This window comes from Rhipicephalus microplus, chromosome X (genome assembly GCF_043290135.1).
Source record: "Rhipicephalus microplus isolate Deutch F79 chromosome X, USDA_Rmic, whole genome shotgun sequence".
Taxonomy (NCBI): Eukaryota; Metazoa; Arthropoda; class Arachnida; order Ixodida; family Ixodidae; genus Rhipicephalus; species Rhipicephalus microplus.
The window spans coordinates 410,423,771-410,436,925 of NC_134710.1; the positions used below are offsets into that span (position 1 = coordinate 410,423,771).

The 13,155-nt window shown below is 42.6% G+C and overlaps 2 protein-coding genes across 2 annotated transcripts; both read right to left on the reverse strand.

Moving 5' to 3' along the window:
• Nucleotides 1-712: 712 nt before the first annotated feature.
• Nucleotides 713-2,596, reverse strand: LOC142777411 (uncharacterized). The gene is made up of 2 exons (XM_075881766.1): nt 2,084-2,596; nt 713-1,073 (listed from the first exon to the last, which is right to left on the reverse strand). The coding sequence occupies exons 1-2, from the start codon at nt 2,443-2,445 to the stop codon at nt 1,034-1,036; spliced, it is 402 nt and encodes a 133-aa protein (XP_075737881.1). The 5' UTR covers nt 2,446-2,596; the 3' UTR covers nt 713-1,033.
• An 8,034-nt stretch (nt 2,597-10,630) lies between these two features.
• On the reverse strand, nt 10,631-12,471 carry LOC142777412 (uncharacterized). Its single transcript, XM_075881767.1, has 2 exons — nt 11,973-12,471; nt 10,631-10,961 (listed from the first exon to the last, which is right to left on the reverse strand). Exons 1-2 carry the CDS (start codon nt 12,333-12,335, stop codon nt 10,821-10,823), a joined length of 504 nt encoding a protein of 167 aa, XP_075737882.1. The 5' UTR covers nt 12,336-12,471; the 3' UTR covers nt 10,631-10,820.
• Between the last annotated feature and the right edge of the window lie 684 nt (nt 12,472-13,155).

Here is a 13,155-nt window from a genome sequence, read left to right on the forward strand (position 1 = left end):
GATTCTTTGTAGCCAAATGAAAGTCTGTGCATTGACATTTGATTGTAATGAGTGATATAAACATTATATTACCTATTTAAAAATTTTGCAGACATTAGGCTACCCTAACCTATTTTATTAATTTATTTATTTGTCGATTTGTTAAAATAGGAGATTTTGTCATAGAAATGTTTCAAATCATTGGTCAAACGCAAAGTTACGTATGTCTAGAATTTCTTTAGTGAAGATCAGCTGTACATTCGGTATATTGTTCTTTGGCACCATTCATGTTAAATCAGTTTATTCGGCACGTCATTGACGACGCGGTCCACTTCACACTTTGGCAGTAAAAAGCACTGGAAGCAACCCAATATTGAAAACGTGTCACCGAACCAATATGACAATGGTTATTGTAGTGAGTTGTATGTATAGATGAAGTCCAAGTGAAGTCTTTAATCGAGGCGATAGTATATATCTCACTAGATTGCAAACAAGATTTTGATTCCTGCGATGGATGAATAGATGGCGGAACTATCCCGGCGATGGCTCAGTCTAACTAATTTAACAATCGCCAATGCCGTTGGGAGAACTAAATCTGGTGTTCTAAGGCTGACTAGCCTGCCGCTAGAAATATGGGCCAAAATAATGAGAAACAGTGAGAGCACATAGCTTGCTTAAATTACCCCCGCAGAGTGTGCGAGTTGCAGACGTGCTCACGAAATTGATTCCAGACTTCACCAGAAATTATCTTTATTTGCAACAAAAGAAACAATATTACAATCATACATAAAAATTGAAGTAACAATAATACAAGTACGCTAAAATACACAATAGCCCGTTACGTGACTGGCAGTGGGATCATGTTAGATTGTCCCAAGGCTATCTTCGCGATGGCTGCCAAGCTGCTCAATCCCGGACATCCTCGGCAACCGTTGGCTTCGTGTGAGAGCCCATTAACAAGCCCGGGCTTCAAATGCCCACCCGAAAGGCGATACGCTGAGGCCGCGCTGCTCCAAAGCGAATGTGCCGTCTTCCACACCCAGAGGAGAGATGCTCATGCTGGTTCGAGTCTTCGAATGTTTGGAGCCACTTTGCTGTATTTAGAGCACAAAAATTATCAACAATGTTTTCAAAACGCCTGTTCGTAAGCTGCTATACTATAGTTCTTATAATAAAATCTTTCTTACTTGACTCTCAGTAAACTGTGTTTCTGGAATACAATACCAAGAATGTCATCTTCGATTTCTGCAAAAAGTGCTTTCATTTGTCGCAGTGTAATTACTCTGCTTTCAGCGTGAAATGTTCCTAAGATGTCATGACTTTCAGAGTTCAGTAATCTTTGTTCTGAGAGTGCACTTGAATCTACGAAGGCAAAAGGTTAGGCGGAAAGTTATTGTAGACGAGCTAAAATAAATTTATGCGTGCCAAAATACCTATAATATTCTTGTTTAAGACTAGACCTTGAGCGCGAGCGTAAAAATCTAACCAATGAATTGACGGCAGGATTCTTTTTTATGCATATTTGTAGTACCCATTGGTATTGCGTGCTAACTACGATTCTCTATTATTAAGCCATGTGGGCAGCGTCATCGTATGCCGTATGTACCACATCGGCAATTTGGTAATCACGCATATTTATAGGGCGTTAGTTTTTCAGAGAACAGGGATTTCTTATTATTAAAAAATCAGTAACCCTGAGGCATCCTTCCTTTACGCACAAGAACTGTATGTCAAGGTGGAAAGGCTTTGACGGCGCTAAAAGAAATTGAAGCGTCAAAATAAACAAGCTCTTCACCTAATGTTTCATTTATTCAATCCAAAGGCACTTATATGACAACGCCATAGAGAGCCACAATTTGTCCTTTTCCAATTCGACAAACATCGTGCAAGTTGCACGTTATTTGCACTATTTGTTATAAAAGTCTGATTTTTGGCTCTAACTTCGAATTGCGGATCATGGTACTTTTTGATGAACATCTTTTCTTGTCGCTACGAAATTTGCCAATATCGATGAAACTATAACTCAGGAAGACTTTACGCAGGAAGCTTTTTCTACTGATTGCTGCAAAATAAACCACGGACAAAATAACATGCCATTATATACCTGTCTGTCTGCAGCCATCCTGTGCTGCTCCCCAGCACCATGTGGCTGAGGGCTTCTTGCGGAGCGTTGTAGTCGCTTGTGCTGTAAGGCTTGCTTGCTGCCCTTGCCATAGAGGAAGCCGCACTGGTGTAGTTGGTCGGCCTTATCACCTCGCTTGGCTTCAGTGTACCGGGTGTCGGGGAAGACGTCTTCGAGGGCACACTGATTGAATGGGCAGGCAACCACGTCTTTAGCCGCTTCTGGAATACTATTTGTTGAGACCAAGGAGGGCTCCTTGAGAGAAGGCGACTCCTCTGAGAAGGGGTGTCATGAACGTCGACTAGACGGCGAGACTCGGTGCAAGTCGAAGTATCTGGGCTCATGATTGGTAAGAGGTGGATGCCGTTCGCTTACGCAGCCGAGGCAGGCATTCGATGGCGGGTGTCGAGCGAGCCACTCGCGCTAGCAGGTGAAGATGACGATTCGTCTTGTCTGCGCGCGGTGGCTTGCTTGCTTGCTAGCTTATACCTCTGCTTTGACTTGTACCCACTACAGGATATTGGTCATTAAATCGGCGGTAATATATTGAGGAAGAGAAAAATTTAAAGTTTATATGAAGAAAATTTAAATAATCAATCATTTAGGGGCGTGACCTCAGAGTCATTTTTCTTCTTCCAGTACTCCATTTTGTAAAGGGAATGCGCTTTGAAATATTCACTTGTCGAGTTTGAGCACTTTCAGTCTAGAGAAACACTAGAATGGAAGATGTATTCATTTGTCACTGAACGAGAATATAAAACAATTTATTGAACCAGTTTGAATACTGTGTGACGGCTGCCCACTGAATCCCACAGGTACAGCAGTTTTGAAGAAATCGTTCGGTCATATAAACGTTGCGGGTAATAAACAAAAAAATGTTTTAATAAAAAATTATAGCATATCCACAGAGTGAATGATGATGATTGGGGTGAAGCGTCGAAGGGTTTATTTGGTAAAATGTGAATCCTCTATTCGACTGTCAGTCTGTGTGTGTGTCTGTCTCTGTGTCTGTCTGTCTGTCTGTCCATCCGTCCGTACGCACCTGCTTAGGAAGTCATAAAACTTGGCGGTCACGTAACAAAACACAAGCATGTACAGACCCACGTCTTTAGGAGCTCCGCCCCTAAAACTTGGCAGTTACGGGTGAAATTGCTCATCTTCCACAATTTCTCTTCGTTTTCTTCAATTTGTTGTTTCGTGTACTTTGATGTATTCCGAATAAACGCAATATTTATGATATATTTAATGTTCAATATTTAATCATCTTGCCTGCAACCTACCCCACAATACAAGCAGTGGAGCCAAGTCTAATTTTTAAACGCATATTGAAACGTGTATTAGGCATCTTATAAAATTTTCAATACTTCTGAATAGCGAGACGTGTCACGGGGTGAAAGAGGACAGGTAACTTTCGAAACGTGTGTCGTCCACGCCGTATCTATCGAGTCGTTGTCATATGGTGAATTTGCTGTAACGTCCTAACACTCAAGTATTTCTAATTATTCCCCACTGTTTCCAAACGCTTTTTTTTTCTGAAAAGCTGTATACTTTGAAACACTGCTAGAGCTGCTGAATTGACCAACGATTGTCTTGAAAGTGTTCAAGGTGTTGCACGCTCTTCCGCAAAGAAATCATCTCTCAACAAATTTACGCTAGTTCTGACTTTTTTGAGGGTGTGGTTCTACCAACAAGATGGATTCTTTATGAATTTCGAATTCTTAAAGACGTTCGTTAACGGCTTAATTTTAAAGAGAAACATTTACGCTCAGGCACGATTTCCCTCCTTTCAACCCGCACAACTACCGCAGATTCCCGAATGCTTACACGAAGGTGTTGAAGGTTAGCATTGCTAAATAAAATAATAAAAAACTGTAGAAGCGTAAGTCTGCAGTTGGCTGATCAGAAGAAGAAACTTTTATTTTGAAAAAAGTGTTGATAACAAGTGCTACGGAATTGCAGGGAGAACTCTCTTATTGCTACAGCTTGTACAGCTGAAGCAATCGTGTACATTTCAATGCTTCCATGGGACAGCTTGCCTTGGTTGCCTTTTGACTTTATTCGTCGCCACGTGCACTGAATCAGCGGGCGCTTCGGATGGTACCCTAACACCCTGAGAGCTAGCAGAAGGCTGCCGTTGAAAAATCTAAGAACCACCGGCAGGAGTTGTCGAAAAGTGGCACCTATGAGACAAAGGAGGTTTGTGCAAGGTGCTCGGTATCATTGAAATAAAAAGTAACAATAAACTTTACACGTCACGTTAGCGAAATATGTTAACGTAAGTACGTTACCCGTTGCAGTTCCTGAATACTCATATTTACGCCACTAAGTTACCAAAAATATTATGGTATTTTCACGGAGTGAATGTTGACGAATGGGGTGAAGCGTTTGTCCATCCCTTCTTGCGTCCGGGTGGACTGATTAACAGAGGAATAGACGAGCGGATGAATGGACGGATTGAAGAACGGACGGACTGATAGGCCCATGCACTGAAGCAAGCTTGGATGGACGGAGACACGAACGAACCGACGAACCAATGGACGGGCGCACGGATGAACTCATGGACGGACGGATGACGCTCGGCTGAAAGCATATGGATGGACAGACAGACGGATGGACGCACAGACGGATGGACAGATGCTCAAACTTAAGCGAGGATAAAAAACGCACACGGGCAGACAGGGGGACGGATAGAAGCAAGGACACACGTACAAACGGAGGCACAGATGGGCAGACGGGCAGATGGACGGAGAGACAGACACACGAATGGACAGATGCACGGACACATGACAGATGGATGGAAGCCTGAACAGATAGACAGATGAAAGGACGGATGGATTGTGGTGGTAGGAAACATTTTATTACAGGAAATGTACCAGAGAGTTGTGACATATTGCAGGCTGTAGTGACAAGACCTTCATTCGGGACGCCAATGGAGATGGCCTTTGCCCGAGGGCCTTTCTCGAAGGAGCGTTGAGCATCCAAAGCGAATAATTGTAATTTTAGGTCGCACTATTCTATGTAAAATCCCAGAGACTGAAAATCTTTTGACTCGGAAGGCTTAATAAAAAAATTGTTAGTAGTTAGACACACCTACCAAATCTATTCGAGTCACATTTATACTTTTCGGCCGCTTTGAAAATATTCCTGTCCGAGTGCCCCAGCGCAAAGGTCGCAAATGAATGCTGAACGGCCGACGCAACTGGTCGACCACTTTGCCGCAATGTAATTTCGATACGTTTTCTGTGTAAGAAAAAACAACGCCATCTCAATAAGAAATGTTTGATATCTTCGAGGTCATTGCAATAGGAGCAATAAGGCGAGACTGCCAAACCCACTCTGTGCATGTATATATTTACGAGTTGAATTTATACAATGCATTCTGGTTATTGCAAGTTCAGCTCGTCTTGCTGCACACCATTTCCTGCTCCAAAGGTACTGTAGGTGCAGAAAGTCCGGTGATGAATGGAGGCTTGGAGTAAACGCAGATCATGCATACTTTCTGAACCTTGCCGCAGCAACAAACGGAGTAACAGGAAGGAGAGAGTGTACTAGACCTCCCAGAGAAACTTTCGCCAGAGAGTCCGCAACTTATATTAGTACAATTACTGTGTCCCGGCACCCAAAATATTCGCAGGTTTCGCAAATGATTAGAAACAAGTGATTTCAATTATTTTATAATGCCGTAATCTGTTGAAGGAGTTAGTGCCGAGCACAACGACAATAAATCTGTAACTATAGCCTAAGAAGTAATGGTTAAATAAATTTTACGTAGGGCTAATATAACAACTAAGAACTCGGCCTAAATTATTTGGGTGTAATTAGGATGCCTAGCTTAAAACGACCGGTGTATTTGTGTAGAAAAAATTCCCACCCAAGCCTTTTTTTCACACTGCAAAGCATCAGTTGCTATCCCAACCATAGCATCAATTTGAATCGGGTGATCTTGAAAAATGCCGTTCAGAAGATTACTAGGTAGTAATTTCGCATGGTTAGGAAATACATCATCATATGATATGGCTAATTCACTGAACCTGCCACTCGTAGGCACTGTATCATTAAGTCTTATCTGCAATGGGTCCATCAGCTTCTGGGTAACGATTACCTGAGGGGTATGAAAGCGAGGCCATGTTTTAATAAAAACAGAGCTGGATTACTGATAAATATATAATCTTTTCGTCTTATCGACGAGTCATAGACTCTTAAGAATGTTTGAATCATTAATAATTTTTATCTAACATGTAAAGAAGGAATTTGTGATTACTTGTATAGAACAGAGTTTCGTACAAATTTGGGTAACACACGACACCATCGAACTGCTTGGCGCTCAATTAGAATAAAGAAACGCAGGTTCCATGCTACTACGCCAGAGAAAAAGGCCCACCCGAACTACAGTGTACGGCGTATGTAAATCCGGTAAATCATTATTAAGGCGTCTGTCCGCATGCCCCATCGACTGTTACTAATCCTTCTAAGTAAGCCCGACGCACGTGACGCTTCGGTCGCTTTATGTTAAATATGAATCGTGCAGTGGAGCTTTCCATCATAGATGATTCCGAAGTACTTAAGTGTTTGCACTTGGGGAATATCTGCTTGGTGAAATGACAGTGATATACTTATATTTTCTTGCGGGGAGAACGCTAGAACTGCACATATCTGTACAATAAGAGTTAAACAGATGCTGTTTAGCCAAGCCTCCAAATTAGATAAGTATTTTTCTAAGACGGTATAAAGTCGCTGTATGTCATTCGCAGATGCAAAGAGTAATATGTCATCCGCGCAGACATACGTGTTCACTTTTTGATGACGAGGAATGGAGCTCAGCAAGATACTAAATAGAAGCGGGGAGAAAAGCGCTTCTTGGGGAACACCTCGCGTCTCTCTGAAATTGCTCATCTTCCATAATTGTTCTTCGTCTTCTTCATTTTTTTGTTTCCTGTATCTCGAAGTTATCGGAATAAACGTAATTTTTATTATTAATTTCATTTTGAATAATTTACCATCTTCCCTTCAACCTACTTCACGATACTGGCAGAGGAGCCATCAATAAATTCTAACACATATTGATGTATATAATGATAAAAGTTTCAATACTTCTAAATAGTGAGACGTGTCAGGGAGGGAAAGAGGACAGGCAACTTTTGAAACGTGTGTCGTCCACGCCCTATCAATCGAGACGTTGTCATCCGCTCTATTTCCTGACTCTTCGCAACAGGTTATAAGTTCTAATTATTCCCCACTGTTTTTAAACGCTATTTTCTGAAAAGCCCTATACTTTAAAACACTGCAAGAGCTGCTGAATTGACCGACGATTGTCTTGAAAATGTTCAAGGTTTTGCACGCTCTTCCGCAAAGAATTTATCTCTCAAAAAATTTACGCTAGTTCTGACTTTTCTTGAGGGTGTGCTTCTACCAACAAGACCAATTCTCAATGAGTTTCGAATACATAAAGACGTTCGTGAATGGCTTGATTCTAAAGAGAAATATTTACGCTCAGGTACGATTTCCCTCTTTTTAACCCGCACAAATACCGCAGATTGGTGAATGTTTATACGAAGGTGTTGAAGGTTAGTATTGCTGGATAAAATAACAAGTAACTGTAGAAGCGTAAGCCTGCAGTTGGCTGATCGAAGAAAGAAAGTTTAATTTTGAAAACAATGTTGATAGCGAGTGCTAAGGCGTTGCAGGGAGAACTTTCTTATTGCTACAACTTGTACAGCTGAAGCAATAGTCTGCAATTCAAAGCTCCTATCGGACAGCTGACCTTAGTTTCCTCTTAAGAAAATTCGTCGCCACGTGCACTGAATCGGCAGGCGCTTTGGAAGGTACCCTAGCACCTGAAAGGCCACAAATAGTCCACCTTTGCAAAAAAAGAAAATAAAAAACAAAAACTTCTGGCACGAGTTTAAAGAAAGTGGCACCTAGGAGGCAAAGGAGTTTTGTGCAAAGCGCAGGGAATCATTGAAATCAAAAGTAATGATAAACGTGACACCTCACGTTAACGAAATAAGTTAACGTAAGTACGTTACCCCTTGCAAATCCAGATTATCACATCTACTCTACGAAGTTGCCGAAAAAATCATTGCATTTCCACGGAGTGAATGATGATGAGTTGGGTGAAGCGGCCGTCCGTCCGTCCGTCCATGCGTCCGGGTGGACGGAAGAACAGAGGCATGGACGCGCGGACGATCGGAAAGGTGGAAGAATGAACGGGCTTATGGACACATGGACAGACGCACGCACGGATGGATGAAGGCACGAAGGGACAGACAGATGGACGGACACAAGGACCTATAGAAGCAGAGGGACGCACGGATGGAAGCATGAATGAACATACAGACAGACGGACGCGCAAACGGATGGACAGATGCATGGACTTAAACATGGATGGACGGACAGATTGACAACAGATGGACAGATTGAGGCAAGGACGCACACACGAACGGTGGCACAGACGGGCGGATTGTGGAGCAGACGGACGGACAGACAGATGGACGTATGGTTTGAAAGAAGCAATGACGCATGACAGAGGGATGGAAGCATGGCTGGACAGAAGCACGGACGCATGGACGAACTGACGGAAGCACGAAGTGACGGACGGATGGAAGCTCGGACGAATGGCCACACGAACGTACGGACGGACGCCTCGCCCCACTAACAATTCACTCACTTCGACAGCATATCCCCGTGGATATGGTGTCGAAAGCGCTAATGCCATCTACTTAAAATATTCCTAAGGCCATATAAACCCAATGCCACATATTGAGGATGTCATAAAATTAATGCGGCTGCCATGGTGTAAGAATGGTGGCTACATACATACACACGAAGGACGGCATGGCCCACAATCCAAGAAGACTTGCCACTAAAGGTAACGCGTTACCGGTGATGCCGTTACTTGTAACGGGTTCGCGTTACCATGGCCTGTCTAAGGGATGGAACAGCAACTTTGGGTGATGAGGAGTGTTTGGAGAAGATGATGTGGAGAAGGAAAGAGACTCATGCATACCAGTCATATACAGAAGAAGGGAAAGGAAGTGATTAAAAGAAAACGAGTGAAACTCCATGACCATGAGAGAAAAAGATTGAGAGAAAGGAAGCTACAAGTAGGGATAAATAGAAACAAATACGTATAGACGAGAGACCGCCCATCTCGTGCATGTGCTTTCGGCGGCATCCTTTACATGTAGACGTCATTTTGTAGCAATATACCATAGCGTTAATCTCTTGCGACTAGTTATCGAAGGAAGCAGACTCTGGAACCCGAAAAGGCGAAAAAGCGCCTGTTCACGTTGATCGCGATTTTAAGAAGCTGACTGGGTGTGAGTGCGCTGTTTTTGGATGCGAAAGTAATGAATGCACGTATAGATCAAGAAATCGCTAAGCACTGCAGTTTGTGCATAGCACAACACAGAGCGGTACTGTGCAGATTTGGTGTTTTCAGATTGCGCAGATTGCCCTCTTTAATGAAAAACGATGGGCTCCGCGGCCAGTGCATAACTGCAGTCAACAGGAAAAACTACGATCCTAGAAGGGTACGAGTGAGTAAACTTACTGCGTGTATTCGAGCCTGCTATTTCGTTTTGCGGCAGTAGTTGTTGTGCAGTGCCTTTATTATGCGGCATCAAATCATTGCCGTATTCTTTCGCAGATGTGCCTATAATTGGAGATATCACAACTCACGCGTGCAGGCACACACTACGCATGTCGACTAGAAATATAAAGGAGCAAATCTGGTGCAATTTTTATTTATTGAAAACCCCTTTCAACAGCGACAACATGGTCATAATTATGCGGCAGATACTTTGCAGCCAAATGAAAGTCTGTGCATTGACATTTAATGGTAATGAGTGATATAAACATTATATTACATATTTAAAAATTTTGCAGATTTTAGGCTACCCTAACCTATTTTATTAATTTATTTATTTGTCTATTTGTTAAAATAGGAGATTTTGTCATAGAAATGTTTCAAATTGTTGATGAAACACAAGGTTACGTATGTCTAGAATTTCTTTAGTGAAGATCAACATTCGGTATATTGTTCTTTGGCACCATTCATGTTAAATCAGTATCTTCGGCACATCATTGACGACGCGGTCCACTTCACACTTTGGCAGTAAAAAGCACTGGAAGCAACCCAATATTGAAAACGTGTCACAGAACTAATATGACAACGGTTATTGTAGTGAGTTGTATAGATGAAGTCCAAGTGAAGTCTTTAATCGAGGCGATAGTATATATCTAACTAGATTGCAAACAAGATTTCGATTCCTGCGATGGATAAATAGATGGCGGAACTAGCCCGGCGATGGCTCAGTCTAACTAATTTAACAATCGCCAATGCCGTTGGGAGAACTAAATCTGGTGTTCTAAGGCTGACTAGCCTGCCGCTAGAAATATGGGCCAAAATAATAAGAAACAGTGAGAGCACATAGGTGTCTTAAATTACCCCCGCACAGTGTGCGAGTGGCAGACGTGCTCAGGCAATTGATTCCACACTTCACCAGAAATCATCTTTATTTGCAACAAAAGAAACAATATTACAATCATACATAAAAATTGAAGTAACAATAATACAAGTACGCTAAAATACACAATAGCCCGTTACGTGACTGGCAGTGGGATCATGTTAGATTGTCCCAAGGCTATCTTCGCGATGGCTGCCAAGCTGCTCAATCCCGGACATCCTCGGCAACCGTTGGCTTCGTGTGAGAGCCCATTAACAAGCCCGGGCTTCAAATGCCCTCCCGAAAGGTGATACGCTGAGGCCGCGCTGCTCCAAAGCGAATGTGCCGTCTTCCACACCCAGGGGAGAGATGCTCATGCTGGTTCGAGTCTTCGAATGTTTGGAGCCACTTTGCTGCATTGAGAGCACAAAAATTATCAACAAAGTTTTCAAAACGCCTGTTCGTAAGCTGCTATACTTTAGTTCTTATAATGAAATCTTTCTTATTTGACTCTCAGTAAACTGTGTTTCTGGAATACAATACCAACAATGTCATCTTCGATTTCTGCAAAAAGTGCTTTCATTTGTCGCAGTGTAATTATTCTTCTTTCAGCGTGAAATGTTCCTAAGATGTCATGACTTTCAGAGTTCAGTAATCTTTGTTCTGAGAGTGCACTTGAATCTACGAAGGCAATAAGTTAGGCGGAAAGTTATTGTAGACAAGCTAAAATAAATTGATGCGTGCCAAAGTACCTATAATATTCTTGTTTAAGACTAGACCTTGAGCGCGAGCGTAAAAATCTAACCAATGAATTGATGGCAGGATTCTTTTTTTATGCATATTTGTAGTACCCATTGGTATTGCGTGCTAACTACGATTCTCTATTATTAAGTCATGTGGGCAGCGTCATCGTATGCCGTATGTACCACATCGGCAATTTGGTAATCACGCATATTTATAGGGCGTTAGTTTTTCAGAGAACAGGGATTTCTTATTATTAAAATATCGGTAACCCTGAGGCACCCTTCCTTTACGCACAAGAACTGTATGTCAAGGTGGAAAGGCTTTGACGGCGCTAAAAGAAATTGAAGCGTCAAAATAAACAAGCTCTTCACCTGATGTTTCATTTATTCAATCCAAAGGCACTTATATGACAACGCCATAGCGAGCCACAATTTGTCCTATTCCAATTCGACAAACATCGTGCAAGTTGCACGTTATTTGCGATATTCGTTATTAAAGTCTGATTTTTGGCTCTAACTTCGCATTGAGGATCATGGTACTTTTTGATGAACATCTTTTCTTGTCGCTACGAAATTCGCCAATATCGATGAAACTATAACTAAGGAATACTTTACGCAGGAAGCTTTTTCTACTGATTGCTGCAAAATAAACCACGGACAAAATAACATGCCATTATGTACCTGTCTGTCTGCAGCCATCCTGTGCTGCTCCCCAGCACCATGTAGCTGAGGGCTTCTTGCGGAGCGTTGTAGTCGCTTGTGCTGTAAGGCTTGCTTGCTGTCCTTGCCATAGAGGAAGCCGCACTGGAGTAGCTGGTCGACCTTATCATCTCGCTTGGCTTCAGTGACCCGGTTGTCGGGGAAGATTTCTTCGAGGGCACACTGATAGAATGGGCAGGCAACGACTTCTTTAGCCGCTTCTGGAATACCATTTGTTGAGACCAAGGAGGGCTCCTTGAGAGAAGACGACTCCTCTGAGAAGGGGGAGTCATGAACGTCGACTAGACGGCGAGACTCGGTGCAAGTCGAAGTATCTGGGCTCATGATTGGTAAGAGGTGGATGCCGTTCGCTTACGCAGCCGAGGCAGGCATTCGATGGCGGGTGTCGAGCGAGCCACTCGCGCTAGCTGGTGAAGATGACGATTCGTCTTGTCTGCGCGCGATGGCTTGCTTGCTTGCTTATACCTCTGCTTTGGCTTGTACCCACTACAGGATATTGGTCATTAAATTGGTGGTAATATATTGGGGAAGAGAAAAATTTAAAGTTTATATGAAGAAAAAAAATAATCAGTCATTTAGGGGCGTGACCTCAGAGTCATTATTCTTCTTCCTGTACTCCATTTTGTAAAGGAATTGCGCTTTGAAATGTTCACTTGTCGAGTTTTAGCACTTTCAGTCTAGATATACACTAGAAAGGAAGATGTATTGATTTGTCACTGAACGAGAATATAAAACGATTTATTGAACCAGTTTGAATACTGCGTGATGGCTGCCCACTGAATCCCACAGGTACAGCAGTTTTGAAGAAATCGTTGGGTTATATCATCGTTGAGGGTAATTAGGCAAAAAAATGTTTTAATAAAAAATCGCAGCATATCCACACAGTTAATGATGATGGTTGGGGTGAAGCGTCGAATGGTTTATTCGGCAAACCGTAAATTCTCCATACGACTGTCGGTCTGTGTGTCTGTCTCTGTGTCTGTCTGTCTATCTGTCCATCCGTCCGTACGTACCTGCTTAGGAAGTCATGAAACTGGGTGGTCACGTAACGAAACACAAGCATGTACAGACCCACGTCTTTAGGAGCTCCGCCCCTAAAACTTAGCAATTACGGGTGAAGTCGCTCATCTTCCACGATTTCTCT

Bases quoted from the DNA above. Each gene is read 5' to 3' on its own strand.
- LOC142777412 (XM_075881767.1), bottom strand. From the start codon at position 12,335: ATGAGCCCAGATACTTCGACTTGCACCGAGTCTCGCCGTCTAGTCGAC. The intron at 10,962-11,972 runs GTACATAATGGC...CTCTCAATGCAG, and splicing joins GGATGGCTGCAGACAGACAG to CAAAGTGGCTCCAAACATTC.
- LOC142777411 (XM_075881766.1), bottom strand. From the start codon at position 2,445: ATGAGCCCAGATACTTCGACTTGCACCGAGTCTCGCCGTCTAGTCGAC. The intron at 1,074-2,083 runs GTATATAATGGC...CTCTAAATACAG, and splicing joins GGATGGCTGCAGACAGACAG to CAAAGTGGCTCCAAACATTC.